Consider the following 19,795-nt stretch of genomic DNA (forward strand, 5'->3'; position numbering starts at 1 on the left):
GAATAGTGGTGTGAAATTTTTTTTTCCAGCAACACACATACCCTTAAGTCATTAACAGAATGCTCCATTCCATTAAAATGTTGACTGACTGAGTTGTGGATCGGGAGTGTTTTGATGTCTGTTTTGTGCCCATTAACGCTTTGTCTAAGGGAGTTAGAAGTCTGTCCAATATACAAAGCATCTGGGCATTGTTGGCACATGATGGCATACATGATGTTAGTAGAGGAGCATGAGAAAGTGCCCTTTTTAGGGGAGTGGGTGTAGGGGGGGTACCTGACAGCTGTGTGTATGTGCTCTACCTATATGACAGATTAATATGTTTATTTATGGCATGGCATAAAGGTTTTATTGGTATACTGTTGGATGGGCCTGTATAATCTGAAACAATATATTGAACGCTTTGGTCCAACTCACATTTACTTCTACACAGTCTGTAGTCTTTAATGAACCTAGCACAAAATTATTTCTTCCCTGTTATTTACCCCCAACTATGGACGAAGGGGTTAAAAAGAGGAGACTGAAAATTACAATGGCCAAACATTAGAATGGCATCATTAAAATTGATGTGGACACTCTCAGCTATCTTGTGATCTGCTATTACTAGAAACAATTTTGGGATTCCAATTTTTCCAGAGATAGAACATCATTCGCACTGGCAGACCAAGACATCAGATCTTATAAGCCCCCTTCCCTGGATTAACCATAAAAGCTATTTTAGAAGCTTTTTATAAATGTTTAATATTTACAGCATAGTACTTTTTCTGTCATTCCCAGGTTTAGTAACTAAGGTAACTTGCTTCTACAGGCAGAGGATTACCAACAAACAATCAAAAATTATTTTCAAAGCTAATTTCTAAAACAATGTAAGCAAACTGTGTCATAATGAACGTGTTACTCAGGCATCCAAGAGCAGGGCCAATAAAATCTTGGTGCATTCAGATGCCACCTTGGATTCTATTAATAAATCCAAATAGCATATTAATAGTGCAATAATTATATCTTTAAATTGCTGCTGCTGTATTTTTGGGAATATCACAACTACTTCCATCAAAACAAAAAGTGGTCAAGTAGCACTTTAAAGACTAGCAAAATAGTTTATTAGGTGAGCTTCTGTGGGACAGACCCACTTCTTCAGACCATAGCCAGACCAGAACAGACTCAACATTTAAGGCACAGAGAACTAAAAACAGTAATCAAGGAGGACAAATCAGAAAAAAAAAGATCAAGGTGAGCAAATCAGAGAGTGGAGGGGTAGGAAGGGAAGGTCAAGAATTAGATTAAGCCAAGTATACAGACAAGCCCCTATAGTGACTCAAAGTTCCCATCCCAGTTCAAACCACGTGTTAATGTGCCAAATTTGAATATAAAAGCCAGCTCGGCTGATTCTCTTTGAAGAGCAGTGCGAGAGGTTTTTTTTTCAGTAACACACATACCTTTAGGTCATTAATTAATGGTAGTCCATCGATCTGATGATGACAAATCTGTGCAGATCATGTGTTATTGGTCTCATAGTGTGCCCTCTGGTGACTGTATAAGCCAATTCCAGAGGTGCACATTTTGCCGCAGATGGTGCATGGGAAGTTTGCAATTTGTGGGTTGTGCATTGCTGATGCTCTGTGACGTCGTTCGCGTGTCTCTTGTAGATGCCGGCAGCGGTCTTCCTCAAAGGCAATGCAGGTATTTCTGACTGTTGCACGCCACTGTGTTCTGTCACTAGCAGCGTCCTCAAGGTCCCTAGGTTTGATACTGCTGTACTGCAGATTGGCTTTGATGGTATCCTTGTAGCATTTCTATGGACCAACTATACGCCGGATGCCCTGGGAGAGTTCACCATACAGAAGCTGGCGAGGGATTCTGCTGGCATCCATGCGGCTGACATGACCAGTCCAATGTAGTTATGACTTCATAATCATCATTTCGATGCTTGTCATCTGGGCTCTCTCGAGGACCTCAAGATTGGGCACTTTGTCTTGCCAGCGGATCTTCATGATGTTACGGAGGCAGCGCATGTGGAATGCTTCGAGCTGCTTGATGTGACGCCCATTCCATTAAAATGTTGACTAACTGGTTTGTGGATCTGGAGTGTTTTGATGTCTGTTTTGTGCCAATTAACCCTTTGTCTAAGGGAGTTAGAAGTCTGTCCAATATACAAAGCATCTTGGCTATGGTCTGAAGAAGTGAGTCTATCCCATGAAAGCTCACTTAATAAACTATTTTGCTAGTCTTTAAAGTGCTACTTGACTGCTTTTTGTTTTGATAGTGTATAGACAAGCACGGCTCCCTCTGTTGCTGTTCAATGACTTCCATGTGTTTAGAGCTAAGAGCAAATGACATAGGTCATCCTGTGTGAGCAGCAATAAAACCAACCTTTATTATATCATGACATTTTTGTTACTGCCAACCCATTATTTTTAATGCTACTTGGTGTGTTTGATTTTGATCTTCCTGTGGTGGTCTCTGCCCAGTTGCTAGTATGCTATATTAGCACTGAAAGTACATTAGAATTAATGATGTAATTTCTGTAGGTAGAGATTAGCAACAGCCACAAGAAAAATAGTCAATTTACAGAGGCCGAGCCTGGAAATGTACAATCTGCCCTAAGTAAAGAGGAACTGTCACTGCCGACTGAGCTGTGACTCAGAATCACAATCCATCTCCTGCTTCCACTTGGCTCAGGGTGTGTGTGTGTGTGTGTGTGTGTGTGGGTGGGTGGGTGGGTGGGGCGGGGGGGAAGAGAACAGGGGGAAAGAGGGGAGAGATTGTTACTGCACGTCTTTTCTGCATTATTACAGCTGTTTCTTCCCACCCTGTGTCCTCTTGTTCTTGGGGAGGAGAGGTAAGTGGTGAGTAGCCCTTGTTGTCCTCATTAGCTGCAGGCCCAGTTCCAATCCAAGTAGCCCTTCCTCCCCAGAGCAGGAAGGCAACATAAGAGGGCCGGCTGTTTATTCTATCAGGACCCTAAGGCACGGAGAACAATATAAGCGTGGTTTTCTTGGCCATATGTGCATGTCACCTATCTGTTTATAGTCTGTGTGTCAGAGTGTCCATCTGTCTGCAAATCTGTTCAAGAACTTCATCTAAATGGTAAGAGCTAGAGCCACCCTAAGTTAAAGCAAGGTCATGGTTTGGTTGCGCCAGGGAAATGGGAATGTTTTCTAGAACATGGAAATGGAGGGGGAAGAGAGGAAGGACAGAGGAGAGCTGCCAGCTGTGTTTAGGGCTCTATATGTTGCTGAACACTGGACTGCTAAGTGGCATCCCGGCCCCATAAAGTGCCAGAGGGGGTGGGCAGCCACCCACTGGCCCTATTGTCCAGCACCGCCTGCCCCACCCACCCCCCACAATCAGGGGCCAGGAAGCACAGCCCAGCCCCACGCAGGAGACTTTTCTGCCCTCCCCAGAAGACATTGCAGACTGGGATGTGGAAGCAAATGCGGTTTAGGGCCATTCTGGGGCCTCACTGAGGCCAGCTGCAGGGTGGGGGAGGGGAGGCAGCTGCAGGCAGAGGCCAGCTCAGAGTGCTGTTTCTTTTCCCGCAAGCCCCCGCCACTCTGCTCCTGTGCTACAGCTGCAGCGTGTGGGTGCTGCAGCTGGAGTCCCGAGCAGCACCCAAGCTCTCTAGGTCCAGGATGTTGTCTGAAGGAAGGGGGTCACTGCAGCCCAGGGTTAGGCCCCAGAGTCTCACCCTGCCCTACTCCCAGTCCAGCTGAAGGCTGGGTGTAGGGTAGGGTCAGCCGAAGGCTGGTCCCTGGAGTCTTTCCCTCGCCTTGCTAACAGGGTGGGGGAGGATGGGTAACAGGTGCAGGCTGGGGTACATGTCCCTTTTCCTAAAAAACAAAATTCATTACTTGTCTTAAGGACCGGTTACAGTAAATGAAAACAGCACAGTCTAACGTAGAATCTTACACTAACACCTGTTACAAGATCTTTCACAAGATTATTATTTTTAATATAATTGATTGAGTGGTCAAAGATGTCATTAATTCCACTGTCAAAAAAAGCTGCTCAGTCAAAAGACTGCAAAAATGAAAAAGAAAATGTTTTTTAAAAGAAGTTGGTCAACCTCAACTGTAATGAAGGGAAGACAGAGAGAGGCAGCGTTAACTTAGTCTTGTAAAAATGGAGTGAACAATAGTACACGTGTACTTGCCTTGAAAGCAGGACAACAGTATATTTTCTGTAGTTGCTAACTGCATCATTTCTAGTCATATACAGCATGATGTGCGCTGAATCTGCTGAATTTGCTTTAGAGGTTGTATTGGAATTAAGGACCCCGGGGGAGAATACAGTAATTGACTATCAATCTCACGCTGAAGCTTGCTACAGAAATAAATGTGCAGTGTTCAGACTCTAACGACAAGCTAGAAAGCTAATTTTAAAAAAACCCAACAAAATACTCTTATTTCAGCCCTGCAAATTTCTTAGCCCTTTGTCTCAATCCAAGAACAATCCTCTGTATTAGAGGATCAGATTCTGACAGCCTTATTCATTGGGAGTAGCACCTTGAAATCAATAGGATTACTCACAGAGTAAGGCACTACTCAACTTTCCTTCCTTTGACATTCATAATTATCTCAGGCAAGACACTTAACATCCCCGACTCCTTACCCACCTCCCTTCAGTTCTATGTATTTGATTTGTCGGTTTTTATTGCAACTTTTCTTGTCCCTCTGTGATATATAATTTGGTCTGGACTGGAAATTCTACAGATCTGAAGACCTAACCAGGTGATTCACAGAATCACAGGCACATTCTCATGTTCTTCAACTAACATCATATATGCCATCATGTGCCAACAATGCCCAGATGCTTTGTATATTGGACAGACTTCAAACGCTCTTACACAAAGAATTAATGGGCACAAAACAGACATAAAAACACTCCTGATCCACAAACCTGTTAGCCAGCATTTTAATGGAGTGGGCCACTCTGTTAATGATGTAAGAGTTTGCATGTTACTGAAGAGGAATTTTCACAACACTCTTGAAAGAGAGGCTGCTGAACTCTCTTTTATGTTCAAATTTGACACATTAACACATGGTTTGAACCGGGATGGGAATTTTCTGGGACACAATAGCTGCGTCTACACGTGCACGCTACTTCGAAGTAGCGGCAGTAACTTCGAAATAGCGCCCGTCACGTCTACACGTGTTGGGCGCTATTTCGAAGTTGAAATCGACGTTAGACGGCGAGACGTCGAAGTCACTAACCCCATGAGGGGATGGGAATAGCGCCCTACTTCGACGTTCAACATCGAAGTAGGGACGTGTAGACGATCCGCGTCCCGCAACATCGAAATAGCGGGGTCCTCCATGGCGGCCATCAGCTGGGGGGTTGAGAGATACTCTCTCTCCAGCCCTTGCGGGGCTCTGTGGTCACCGTGGGCAGCAGCCCTTAGCCCAGGGCTTCTGGCTGCTGCTGCTGCAGCTGGGGGTCCATGCTGCATATACAGGGTCTGCAACTAGTTGTTGGCTCTGTGTATCTTGCACTGTTTAATGAAAGTGTGTCTGGGAGGGGCCCTTTAAGGGAGCGACTTGCTGTTGAGTCTGCCCCGTGACCCTGTCTGCAGCTGTGCCTGGCTCCCTTATTTCGATGTGTGCTACTTTGCCGTGTAGACGTTCCCTCGCTGTGCCTATTTCGATGTTGGGCTGAGCAACGTCGAAGTTGAACATCGACGTTGCCAGCCCTGGAGGACGTGTAGACGTTATTCATCGAAATAGCCTATTTCGATGTCGCAACATCGAAATAAGCTATTTCGAAGTTGGGTGCACGTGTAGACGTAGCCTATAGGAGCTTGTTTGCATACTTGGCTTGATCTAATTCTTGACTCCCCTGCTCCCTCTGCCCCTCTCTACTCTCTGATTTGCTCACCTTGATAATTTATTTTTTCTGATTTGTCCACCTTTATTACTATTTTTGGTTCTCTGTGCCTTAAATATTGAGTCTGTTCTGGTGCGGCTATGGTCTGAAGAAGTGGGTCTGTCCCATGAAAGCTCACCTAATAAATTATTTTGTTAGTCTCTAAAGTGCCACATGACTGCTGTTTTGTTTTACTCAACATGAGTAAGAGAACCAAAATCTACTTGCGGTTTAATGGCACAACTTGGCTTCAGACAAATTGTCTGACATGTAAATCGAAAGCTATAGTACAACTAGATAGATATTTTTTAGCATGCAGATTTCATGTTTGTGTGGTCTGAGTAAGAGAAGCTACCTCTCAATCCTGTAAATTGCTGAGTACCCTTAACTTCTGCTGAGTTGAAACAAGAGTTGAGAGTGCAGAACATTTCCTTGGAGGTTTAAACCAGTGGATTTTCAGTAATTCGAAACTGCATGCTCTCTAAAGCCAGGGCAGTGGCACTTCTTTAAAGGATATTATACACCCAAGCCCCATTTGTCTTTGTTAATGATGTATGGAAATATAACAGAGGACAATGAAAATCAGCATCAAGGGCCTGTTCTGCTCTGATAGAGCCTAATCATCAGTTCTTAAGGGCCATTAATTAGCAGGACTGAATACCAAATCATTGCCATAGAATTTTTAAATAGTGCAATCTGCCAGATACTCTACTGCTGAAAAAGTTAATAAGCAAGTACCAGATACATCCCTTGAGGAAAGGCTGAGCTACAGGGCAACGTTCAGTTACTGATGTAACTGTCCAGTGCAGATGCTCTGTACCAGCACATCTCACTGCAAGCTAAACTGTACCAGTGATAAAAATCACAGTTCAGACTAGGGTAGCACGTTCAGCCACAGTGGTCTAGCAACACTGGTGGGTAACCCTCTCTCCCTCCCAGCCCCAGCATAGAAATAGTTTGAGTATGTTGGTACTGGGCTCTCCACATTGCAGGGACAGTACAGCCCACTGCTAGGCAACTTTTTAAAACCCTGATTTGTTCATGTTAAGCACCTTCTACGCATGATTTTCTGCAAGTTCATTTCACAGATATTTATAATTACAGTAAGGTAGCTTCTGTATATGTCATCTTTCATGATCATTTTACTTGGCATTTCTGCTTTCAAACATCATACCTGTAGCAGTGCAAAGAACAGTTTAACAATAGAGAAAGTTCACTAGAAATACTTAAAGGTAATATGCCAATACTGCACAAAACATATTCACTCCAGTAATCAGCAGAGATGTATGAATTCTGAAAGCTCAGAACATTATAGAAAGCCATCTTTTTCTCCATCACACTGATCATTTCTAAAGCACACTGCACACACTTTATTCCTTTATGTAACTGAACGCAGTACTGTGAAGTCGGTGGATGTTAGCAGCATTCCTTTTTGTGCAAAACAGGATTTGGAAACTAAAAATGTGACTTTTTTATACTTCTCAACTTTCAGTATTCTAAAGAGAAAACTATTTACTTTGATTCTATAGATAGCTAGAAAACAAATCTGCTTGTGTACAGGAATAAGCCAATGACAGATTATGACTCCCAACCATATGTGCCACACAATGACTATTTTAATACAGTTTCATCTTCACTATCCCCTGATTTCCAGCTTTGTGGGGCGTGGAGGAGAGGAACACTCCTGTCATAGCATTTTCCCCACTGAAAGTTGAGAGGCATTGCATGTTAGAGCACACTTGTGGCATGCACTCAGGAAAACAGCTGAACAAAAACAAATAAGCTACATAGCTGTCACACAAATTGCAAAACTTAACAAACAGAAGCCATGGCAGTGAGCCTGAATCTCACTAACCTCTCTTACTTGCTTTCCAGGGGCATTTCTTCCTTTATAGTAACAGATAAAGGTAGCAGAAAGAAAAACAAAACCACAAACAAATCAATAGTCATTTACACTGGCAAAGATACTTTAGCCTCCACTTAGGACTTTAATATAGGGATAATATAATAATAAATATATTTGTTTAATACAAAGTGAAGCTCTATTAACACCACTGGCAAGTGAGTATTGATGAACTAAAGAGTAACTACAAAAATCCTCACTTATTGCATTTAACACAGCCAAGTACAGAAGTAGTTAAGAATCTCTGGAAATCAACATACAAAAACCTTTCACTAAAGACAGGATGGACACTCATATTCGAAATCTATTTTCTAACTCAGCATTATGATTATATTGATTGATTTCATGTATTTGTCCTAGCCAACATACATGCTGAAAGTCTTCTCTCCTTGTTTTCATATTTAATGCACTTCAGTATTACAAAGTTAATTCTGCTCTGCATATCCTATTTTTGCACCTAAAATAAAGACTACTCAATTGGCTCACTAATATATTCTTGTACAAATAAAAGTTTGTGTAACATCAAGACATTAGTGTGCATTTTGGGACGCTTACTAAGAACACAAAGTGGCAACAGAGGGAAGGAAAGGTGAACTTTTTCCAACAGAGATAAAGGAAAAAGAATTCATGAACTGACCAAGAATCAAGGAGGTTTTTTATAGACTTTAGAAGTAAACGAAATATCAAAGAAGTTAGATGTAGGTTTAACTGCATCACTGTCCCCATTACTCTGGGGGATCAAGGATCATGTTCAGATGTTACATATTTTTGCCTACACAAACTTCTCTTCAATAAACTCAAGCTCTCCATTAATATAAGGTGCCCACTCATTCTTAACCACAGAACCTATGTTAGATAAAAATATACACAATGATAAAGAACTATTTTATTCTACACTACTATGTTGCTGTTATTATTTATATTATTGTAGCACTGAGGAAGAGCCTTAGCCTTGGACCAGAATCTTTGCTAGGTGCTATAAAACACAGAACAAAAGGTGGCATCCTGCCCTCACAGATTAGGTATGCTTTGTCAGTCCCAAAATATTACAGAGACATAGTGAGTTAGGTAAATATCTCTTATCAGACCAGCTTTGGTGCAAGAGACAGAAAAAAAACAAACAAACAAAAAAAAAACTTATGAGCTGCAAAAAGCTCACGTTCCACGTGAGCTCAGAAGCTTCTCTCTCTCACAATTAGAAGTTGGACCTGTAAAAGACACTTATCTTCCAGCAATCTCGATAGAAGACGAGAGATACCAGATGAATACGGATATACAGGGGATACAAGGAAACAAGATATTCCGGTGGCTGACAGTGACTTTGGTATAGCAGCAGTCTAAACATTACTAATTTTTCTGTACGCATCACTACAAAGAAGAATTTTTGAAGGAGGGTAATGAGGTAGCCTGAACACAGCAAAATGTATATATACAATGTGTACTAATTCCTCCTGCCCCACACAATAAAATGTAGAATCCAATATGTTTTAAATCCACATTCAAATACACTTGTCACAGAGTCTCATCTAAATATCTGACACAATCCCGAAAGCTGACTAACTAGCACAGACCTTTGTGCTTTGGAGCCAAAATCATTATAAACAAGTGTTTTTCTGGTGCCAGTACTTGCCAATACTGAGTACTGTCACCTTGGCAGATCCAGTCATGGCATAAGCTAGGAGCAGGGAGCTGGCTGAGTACTAGCTCCTCTTGTTTTACAAAAAAGGCGCTGATTACACATATTTATGCATTTCATTTTTTTGAACTATGGTGCAGTAGCTGCATCTCAGCTACCATGCAGAACTCCCTGCAGTGTGGATCTGCTTAAATGAATTAAGAGGTTCACATTAGGGCCTGCAAGTTAAATGTAGGTATCCTTCAATATCTGTTCTGCAGTAAATTCCATAGGAATCTGTCACAATCAGGGCCCCAGTTGTACTACGTAAAATCAGACATGAAGGTATGGGCACTGCCCCAAAGTGCTTACAATTCTACTACATTTTACAGAGATTTTAGTCACGTGTTTAACTTTATGGACTGTGTTTAATTCCACTTCAGTCAACAAGACTAATCACAGGATGTACAAGAAAGCATATACTTGGGCCTTTGCAGGAATGACCTGCAAACCTACAATACTTATTTTTAATTATAGCTGAAAGAATAAAGGGAATAATTCAGAAAAGTAAAATAAAATAACAGCAGCATTAACAACATAAGCTTGGATATTTCTGGCCATTTTATAAGAGAGTAAAATTCAGGATCATTCCCAAATAGCATCCCCAGTTCTAGTCTGCCTTCCCAGTCACTCTAAGAATTAACAGATACTTACGTTGTTTTCAAAAATAGAGAGAAAGAATGTTGTAAAGAATATTTTCTTTATGGTAAGCAGAGTTTGTAACTAAGGCTGTGTCTACACTAGACAGTACTGTTGACAGAAGGAGCCTTCTGTCCACATAACTCAGGGAGCATCTACATACACAAAGCTTTCTGTCAAAAGAGTCTCAACAGAAGTCTGCCTTTGTCTTGACAGTGTTATCCATTGAAAAGTTGAGGAATAACACTTCTGTCCATGGAGAGGGCTTCCGGTTCACTGGTCAGCTGTTCTGTCGACAGAGGGCAGGGCAGTCAGACTGCTCTGTCACTCTGCTTTTGCATGTAGATGTACTCTGACAGAATTTCTGTAGATGTACTCTGTTGACAGACATACAGTCGACAGATGCTTCTAGTGTAGATGCAGCCTAAGAGACCTATAACACAGATTTTACATTGTGTGCAACAGTACAAATTATTGGCTTACCATAGTTTGAGACATTAACCATTCCCCCACCAAAAAAATGTAACTCTGAAATATGCTTTCAAACAATATTAACATTGAACCACACTTTTTTTTTTACTTCACATGAAAATCATTAATATAGTCTCAAGAAATATCATGGCCTGATGTATACTCAAAGGTGAAAAGCACCCTCTGCTCCCCCTGAACAAACAGTGTCAGAGGCTCAGCCACTGGGCTGCTATCAGGAACTCAATATTGGCAGGACCTTAGGAATCTTGCTCCCTAGGGCTAATTGGATGCCGGGTGGCATGGGGAAGGTAGACCACTGGCATTTTTCTAGATGCTGGCTGGAGCGGGCAGAAGCACTCCTTCCTAGTCTGAGTCTGTTATGAGATTCACTGTTTATGGTGTCTGGGGAAGTTCTTCCACCGATTCTGTAAAACATGGATAGGAAAGTTTGAGCAATGATGCCCATGTTTTGTTGGCAAAATACAGAGAATTAGGGATACAGTTTCAGAGCTGGATGTAAGAATTTAATTGCACAACTTATCAGTATTCAAGGCAGAACACAGCTAATGTGCAGCTAAAAATGTGTGTGTGCATGCATGTACATAGAAGTGAGATAATAAAGTGATAAATTATTTTCGATGCCAATTCTGATTTATTGCCCAGAATTCACCATAATTCTAATTAAAATATGCTAGAAGGTCTTTTTTATTAAATGGTATCTTGACAAATTAATATTGCTGATTTTTGACAAAAAATCATTGTAATTTATAACTTTGTTTATATGCTTCTAAGTACTTTAATGACTCCTTTCACCTTGCTATCTAAGCCCTGGATTGTGCACGACTGAACTCCATGTAAACTCTGCCATGGAGTTCTGAGGGATCAGGATAAGACCTAACCTGTTCTTTGGTGCTTCATTCATAAACTGCATTTGCAAACCTTATCCACAAAATGCACCGTAGAGCACAATGAGCTTTGTTTTATGTGGGTGCAATTTCACTGACTTCAGCAGAAGAAATTCCTCTAAACATTAGAACTAAACTTGGTCCTTATTTTTTAAAAGCTGCGTATCGCTGCTGCTTTTTCGTCAGGCCAAGATCTCTGTCTACTGTAAATAAACTTCTTGAAGACTGCATAATTTGTGCACAAGTACAGTGCAAAAACATTTTCCTCTGTGGCTCATTATCTAGCAGGGCTAAATAAACTGAGGTGGTATTTAATAGTACATTTCCTCTAAATGTCAGACCTCTGGCTCTGACATCTGTTTTGAGTTAGCACAGCAGCTGTCTGAGGCAGCTGTGGCAGCTGTGAATTTGCTGTGAACAGCACAGCAATGGGAACCTGGATGGGAAACCTCAGAATAAAAGGAAAGGAAAATTCCTTAAGGACAGCAATCATCAGGTACTCAGCAAAAATTCCCTGTGCAGAAATTAAACCGCTCTCTGCACAAAACTGGCTCTTCAAAGAGCACACAATTCTCTCTGTACTGTTTAAAAACAGCTGAAAGGTCAAATTAAGAATAAAGTTATAAAAACCTATGTAGGGACCACTTTTTCCAAGAGCTGAGTATTGAGGTCTGAGCCACAGGAAAGTAACAGAAAAAATCAAAACACAAGCCCTAGTAATAATGGGCAACTTTAACAAACAAGACATCTATTAAAAATGTAATACGGCAAACCACAAAATTTTCAGTAAGTTCATGATAGAGTGATACTTTTTAAAGTCACTAATAATCCTACTTACAACAGCTTCATTAATAAATTCAGCAGCAGAGCTTTATCATTTAGGTGGTGGCTGGTAGGATTAGCTGGTCTTTTGTCAATACACAGGTAACATGGCTTTAAGCAAACTCCTGGTAGAGTTTGCTCAAAGGAGTGGGGCTGAGCTCCCACTGCATGTGCCGATGAAAATCTGCTCATGTGCTGCTCATGGCGCTGGTGCTGGGGGTTGCTGACCTTTGTTCTATATACTTATTTTCTTACATGTGCCAAAAGAGGTTTGGTTTTTTTTTTTCATATGAACATAATCAAAATTTTCATTGGTTTGGATTACATTGGACAGGTTGGGGGGCCCTTGCTAATTGCAGGGAAGGAAAATGGGGCTCAGCATAAAAAGTTTGCTCACTCCTGAAATAGATGAGGAAGTAATTGAAAGGACAGCTGTTTTAGACTCGATTTCACCAAGAAGGAAGAATTGTTAGAGAATCTGAAGATGGGACAAATTACTAAGCAATCCATTTGTAAGTACCTGGAGAACAATAAGGTTGTAAAGGAATTGCAAGCATGGACTTGCTAAGAAGAAATCATACCAAACCAACCTTATTTCCTTGAACAAGGTTTCTTGCCCAGTGGATATAGGGGATGCAGTAGAGGTTCAGTAAAGCTTTTGATTACCATTCCACATGCCGCTCTCCTGAATAAGTAAGGCAAATGTGTTCTAGATGAAAACATTATAAGGTGGGTGTACAGCTGGTTGAAAGACCATACTAAGAGAATAGTTATTGACAGTTCCTTCTCAGACTGCGAAGGCATATCAAGTGGGGGACTGCAAAGGTCAGTCCTGTGTCCATCACAATTCAATATTTTCATTAATGGCTTGAATAATTGACTGGATATATTCTTATAAAATCTACAGATGGAAACTGGAAGGCCTACAATCACTTTTAGACAACAGAATTAGAATTCAAAATGACACTGGCAAATTCGACAATTTGAATTCAATAAGATAAAATTCAATAAAGATGAGTGCAAAGTAGAAGCTAGTAAAAAAAACCCAAATGTACACCTACAGAATGGGAATAACTGGTGAGGTGGCAGAACTGCTGAGAAGAAAAAAAATCTGGGGGTTACAGTGGATCACAACTTGAATATAACTAACAAGATGATACAGCAGAAAAACCAGCTAATATTTGGGACGCAACAACAGAAGTGTAGCTGAGGCAGTTGTCCCACTACTTGGCATTCCTGAGGCCTCCACTGTAGTAGTATGTCCAGTTTTTGGTGCCATGCTTAAACAAAGATGTGGACAAACTGGAGAGAGTTTGACAAAAGGTTTAGAAAGGATAAAATGTTTAAAAATCCTGACCTGTAAGGAAAGATTTAGGGGGGAAAAGGCATATGTTAATCCGGAGAAAAGAAGGCTAAGGGGGAGACCTGATAACAGTCTAGAAATGCTAACGCTTTTGGAAAAAGGCTGGTAATCAATCAACTGTTCTCCATGTCCACTGAAGGAAGGACAAGCAGTAAAGGGCTTAATCTGTGGCAAAGGAGATTTAGGTTAGATACTAAGAAATCTTTCGAACTGCAATGGTAATCAAATGCTGTCTTTCTAGGGAGGTTGTGAAATCCCCAACATTGGGGCTTTTAAAACACAAGTTGGACAAACACTTGTCAAGAAAGGTCTGAATTTACTTAGTCTTATCATAGTGGAGGTGGCTGCATTTCATGACTTCTCAGGGTCATTTCCCATCATGGCACTCTTCCAGCCCTACATTTCTCTCACTGTAAGTATGCTTAGTTTTCTGCATGTTGCAAGACTTCCTTTACAGTCTAGGTGCTAAAATTCATTTGAAATAAGTGTTACCAAGTTCTGATGCTCTTTTTAAGATACCTACTCACAATCATAGAACTCAGATATGGATAGGTCATTAAATTACCAGATCAACTCCCTGCCTTTGGGGATTTGTCTCTATTACATATTTCAGTTGGGCAGTTATGTCACAGCCTCACAGAAACCCATTCTTAGGACCTGATGTTTAGACTTTACTTATGATTGTACTGGAAAAAACTGCCCCACACCCCCTCCAACAGCTACAACACCTGTCCCACCTGCAGCTCCAGAATCAGGCTGATCAACCATCAATACATTCACAAATAGGAGGATAGCAAAAAGACATCCTACTTATTATCGAGTGACTGCCATGAAGGAAGGTGATTTTAACTGATACCTCTGTGCATCCAGCTACACAAATTTGCTCCCTCCTTTATGTTAAGGACATTCATGCATTCTAGACAGACAAGATAGGGGAATGATATCTTTTATTGGTTCAGCTTCTCTTGGTGACAGAGACAAGCTTCCAAGTCACAGAGCTCTTTCTCAGGTCTGAGAAAGATACATCTGGGGGGTACAGCAAGATACAACATGGAATGGATTGTTTAGCGTAAGTTGTAAGAACACATTGTAAAGGATCATTCAAGGTAGGGTGGCCACTTAACACCTCTGCAGTCATAACACAAAAAGAAAGGGTAAGTGTTACAGACTGTTGTAATAAGCAGTAAAGCCAGTGTCTTTGTTCAGTCCACGATCTTTAGTGTCTAGCAGAGTAATGAATTTACTTCCCATGCTTGTCTTTTGAAAGTGGTGTGCAGGTTTTCTTTAAGAATGAGATCTGATATGCCAGATAGCGTGATTACTTCTTGAAAAGTGTTCACCCTCAAGTGATGGGGACGTTCTTCTCTTTTATTATTTTCCTATGTGACTTCATTTGAGAGCACAGTGATCGCCACCCACATATTTCCTTCTCGGGCGTTTAGTGCACTGGACGCAGTGTACAACATGTTGTGACAGGCCAGTGTAGGATCCATAGATTTTGAAAGGTGTGTTGTTAATTATTGTAATGGGCGAGATACATCCACAGGTTTTGTCATACAGGCAAATATTTTCAGTATTACAACACTAATTACTATGCTACAAATTACAGAATATGACTCCTTGCAATAGGTTCTGTGTAGCATTGATGTACTGTCAGTTTTATTAATTCCATTTTGTATGAATTTTATAGCAAAAAATACAATTAAAACCCCATTTACTCTCAGTCAGCACAGAGTGGCATCTGAAATGGTTTGGTAATTTCGTATTTTAACTATGGAGAAATAACAATCACAGCTTAAATAACACATTAATTTTTAGCTTTCCGATTGTGACTAATGCATTCCAAATCGTGCTTGTATTTCCAAAATGAACTTTAATCTTTAATCACCATTGACTCTTATTAGCAAGTTTGGTACACTTAAAAAAGGGCCACAATTTTCACAACTGGGTTAGGCTCATAAATTAATAGGTAGGACTCAAAAGATATTTTTAGAGTGCTAAGTACTTATAAATGCCACTGAAGTCCATGGGAACTGCAGATGCCCATTTGAAAACCAGGGTACTATTTTTAGGTGTCAAAACATGGGAAGCTAATATCTTTAACAAGCTCTCTCTGTCTGGTGGCTAAAGTATAGGTGCAATCTGCAGGTGGCTAAAGTGCACAGATGTGCTCACCATATTAAAAAGATTAACTTAGGTAAAAGTATTTTACAGCATATTTTCTTGACTAATATTTATTTTACAGAATTCAATTGCCATTATTGATTTTCCCCTTCCATTTTCCAAACTCCCCTCACTTTCTGCTGCACATGGCAGTCCTATAATGTCACTGAATGAGGATTATTGGTTACGGCTTGCAAGGCAGAGATCGTTTGGGATGAAGCAGGCATATCATCCCACGGAGGAGCACCTAGGTGTGAAATTCATCCTGCTATGCAAGTAGCCTGCACATAACCTATGTATATCTAAAAAATAAGGCAAAAGTGGGACTTCAAGTGGCATATAGGACATATGGGGCTTCTCCATTTATGGCATCCAGTTGAACTACTGTCTAACTCTCACTCCATCTCCAGGCCTGAATTCAAGCAATTCTCTTGGCAGCAGAATATTTTAGTCTGTCCTGGAAAATATTTTTTCTTAAATAAAAAGCTTCACAAACCATAACTCAAATAAGGCGTGTGCTTATCTTTAGCAAACAAGGAGAGTAAACTTTTATAAAAACAAGAACACTGAAAGAGGTGCTGTTCTCTCTATACACAGATAAATGTGCACAAACTGTACAAACTCGCAGTCAGTTTATTTTGTTACTTCTGTTCTGTTACTTTGAACGTGAACAGCATGTGACAGAAAGATTTGATTCCAACTCCAATGTTACAGGTTTCACAATCTTAGAAAACAGAAAAAATAAAATACAATGAAACATTAGGTCAGAAAACAAAACAGAGAACAGAGACTGAAAAATCACAGAGGGACTGTGGAAAAAAATGTAACCAAGGAAAAGAGGAAATTCCCATTAATAGGTTGTTCACTGAACTAGGTAAGATTGCAGAGGGGTTAGGGTGGGGTGGTTGCTGTTATGTCCCTTATATATAACTCAGCTTCTTTGTAGCTAGCCTTAAATAAAAGGAATAATTCTGTAGGAAAAACAGAGTTGAAAGTAGTTTATTTGTTGTTAGGCACCATCTGTTTAAAAATATCTACTTGTACTGTAGAACCTCAGAGTTATGAATACCAGAGTTACAAACTGGCCAGTCAACCAGAAACCTCATTTGAAAATGGAAGCACACAATCAGGCAGCAGCAGAGAAGGAGAAAATATAATACAACATTGTGTTAAACAAACTACTAAAAACTGAAGAGAAAGCAGCATTTTTCTTCTGTGTAGAAAAGTTTTAAAATTGTATTAACTCAATGTGCAGTTGTAAACTTTGAAAAGAACTCCCATAACATTTTGTCCAGGGTTACGAACAGCAGCCATTCCTGAGGTATTCAAAACTCCGAGGACCTCCTATATATTACACTGTGTGATCTTTAAGGAATGCACACTACCTTTTAACTGCTGATACATACTTCTGGGTCACTGACACTTACCTCTTGTACTTGGGAAGGAATTGTTAAGCTGTTCCATCACCTCCTCCAACCCTGTGCTTGTGTCCTGGGGAGGGCTGAGCAGGTCCTCCTCACCTTAAAAATCAAGCCCAAACCATAGCATTTATGTCCCAGCAAAAAACACCTTGTAAACAGATCACTATTGTATTCATCTTTCCTGTACCTTACAAGGGATGTACACTTGAAATAAATCCTCCTGGCTAATATCCAGAGTAATGAACACCAGCGTTACAAACAAGCCAGTCAACCACAAACCTCATTTGGAAACGGAAGGGTTAATTTTGTGACCAAATGTTAATGAGTCTGTGTGAAATCAGGCAAATCTGCATCTGAAATTATATTTCATTAAAAGAATGCCAGACTAACCTGATGTGGGGAAAAATTTGTGGGAAGCGTCTGCTAAGAGGAGGGAGTTCACATAAATGATGGTCTGTCTTTTGGTTTTCCTCATTCCATTACCGATAACAAATGTTGCTGTTGTGAGTAGTGTAGTTTGAGCAGCTCTCTAATGATGCTGCCTTCATGTTAGGAAGACTTTGCCTAGCCAAGTAAATCAGAACTAACTGAAATATCATCTGCATCAACATTAATATTTCTGACAGTTTAATTGCATCAGATTGGTGCACCAGGAACATTTAGTTGTACTGCAAAAGGTTTAACGCTTCAAACAAAGCAAACTCAGTATGTTGCTTTGTATGATTTCTATAATCTGGTTATAAGGCGAAAGCTTACAGGGAGATTTAGAACACTTCATCTTTATGGGTATTTTTATATTTTCTGATGTTTTCAAATAACTAAATGCCATCTGCCCATTTGTACAAGAAAGGGCAATTTTGCTTAGGTTTTTAATGCAAAGCCTAATAGAAACTCTGATTTTTAAGCACTTTTATTGCTAAATGAAGAATACACCTAGAGGGTTCTCTATGTGTGAGATTCTCTTAGTTGTCTAATTTCCCATTAACACACAAGAGCTGCTTTGCCATGTGTAAAAACCCTAAGCAGAGATGCATCAGCATTTTGAAAATTATTTGCGCTTTTGTCCCATTGCACAGTCCTCTCTTAGTAGTGTAGAATACACCTGGTATCTTACCTCACTGGACTTGAAAAAGCAATTTTACCTAAAGAACACTGTGATCAACCTCCTCCCCTTTTTTATACTCCATGTCAGTGAATCTCTACTATGAGGGACATGACAAAATCCAAGTCTTATTGGACTGCTGTCAGGCTTAGTATGCACCTCAGCTTTGGACCAGAAAGCTGTGGATTCAGTCTTATGGTAGGAATTAAGTTCATACTAAATGCTGCCTTTTGAAAACTAAACAGTATTCCATGTAAAGGTGGAAGTTAAGAGCCAGATTTTGCCACTACTTGGACTGAATACCTGAATAAGCCTGGATAGAAAAAGCAGTATCTGGCCCTATATATTTGTAAAGAATAAGGAATAATCCTATTGTGGTCTGGCCAACATTAATCATGTCACTAAAGCCAGGAGATAACGTCCAAAGTGGTATTGTTAAGCACAGACAGAAGTTTAGCTCTCAAGGTCAATATGTTTATTTACAATGTATTTGCTTCTCCTTTCTTAATGCTAAATTCATTAAAAACTTACCAAAATATATTTCAACTGTAGTTAAATAGCTTAATTTATACCGAAATAAAATAATGAAACTGGACATCATAAAAGCAACACCCAACAACAGCTAAAGGACTGCCCTGTTTTGCTTTTTTTTCCCCACACAAACTATACTGCCCAAACCAGCCACCTGCATTCTCCCTCACTCAGTCCAATCCCCACAAAAGATATGGCGCAAGATTTAGATCTTACAGAGTGCTCTGAAGGTCTCTCTCCCTGACTTTGTTCATGACTCTCCTCTCACCTCTGTTATTTAGCTTTAAGATCACTTCAGCACTATGCATTCTCCCATAGGTACATTACTTCACAGTGGTTAATTGTCAGAGGTCCCCACCAATGTTCCTTCTGATCTTGTCCCTCCATATGCAGAATTTTTTCCATCTACATGCAGAATAAATTTTTTGATCTGCACCAAAGCATGTTCAGAAGCGTACCATCAGTACAAAGAAAAGGCCTAGCTCTGGGCACTTTGCTAACCAGGTGGGCAGCATGTGAATCTCTTCTGAATGGCTGCACTAGCACACCGCTTACAGAGAACACTGCTCCTCATATAGTCAACTTTGTTGCTCCAGTCATGCATAGGATGATGTTAGCACTAATACAAGACAGCACAAAAAATGCAGTGTGGAGTAAATCTCCCCCCTCCATTTAATTTAAGACTGACAACAAGTTACCTACACCCACACACTCTCACCTCTACATCTGAACAACGTTTTACAATGAGATAGAGGAAAACAAATTCCCCAATTAAAATAAATAAATAAATAAATAAAAATCAGCTTACTACATATTAGTTATCTCAACAAATCAGAATGTTTTCAATAGACAACACTGTTTCTTTTGTGAAACTATTAGTATTCTGAAGTCATTGAATTAAATCACCTTATAGTGCATTACTAGACAATTACGGCTTTACT

General features: G+C 40.2%; 1 protein-coding gene across 14 annotated transcripts in view; it reads right to left on the bottom strand.

Annotated features, from left to right (window-relative positions):
• The window catches only part of DMD (dystrophin), a 2,199,436-nt gene that overhangs the window by 5,579 nt on the left and 2,174,062 nt on the right, over nt 1–19,795 (bottom strand). For 9 of the 14 annotated variants that reach the window (XM_074994601.1, XM_074994607.1, XM_074994584.1 and 6 more), the window contains one exon: nt 17,228–17,320. In XM_074994601.1, the coding sequence (XP_074850702.1) occupies nt 17,228–17,320 (93 nt within the window). Of the gene's footprint in view, nt 1–7,714; nt 7,747–17,227; nt 17,321–19,795 lie in introns of all 14 variants that reach the window. The other 5 variants (XM_074994592.1, XM_074994557.1, XM_074994646.1 and 2 more) reach the window with 2 other exon arrangements.

Source organism: Carettochelys insculpta, chromosome 1 (genome assembly GCF_033958435.1).
Source record: "Carettochelys insculpta isolate YL-2023 chromosome 1, ASM3395843v1, whole genome shotgun sequence".
In the NCBI taxonomy this organism is placed as follows: Eukaryota; Metazoa; Chordata; order Testudines; family Carettochelyidae; genus Carettochelys; species Carettochelys insculpta.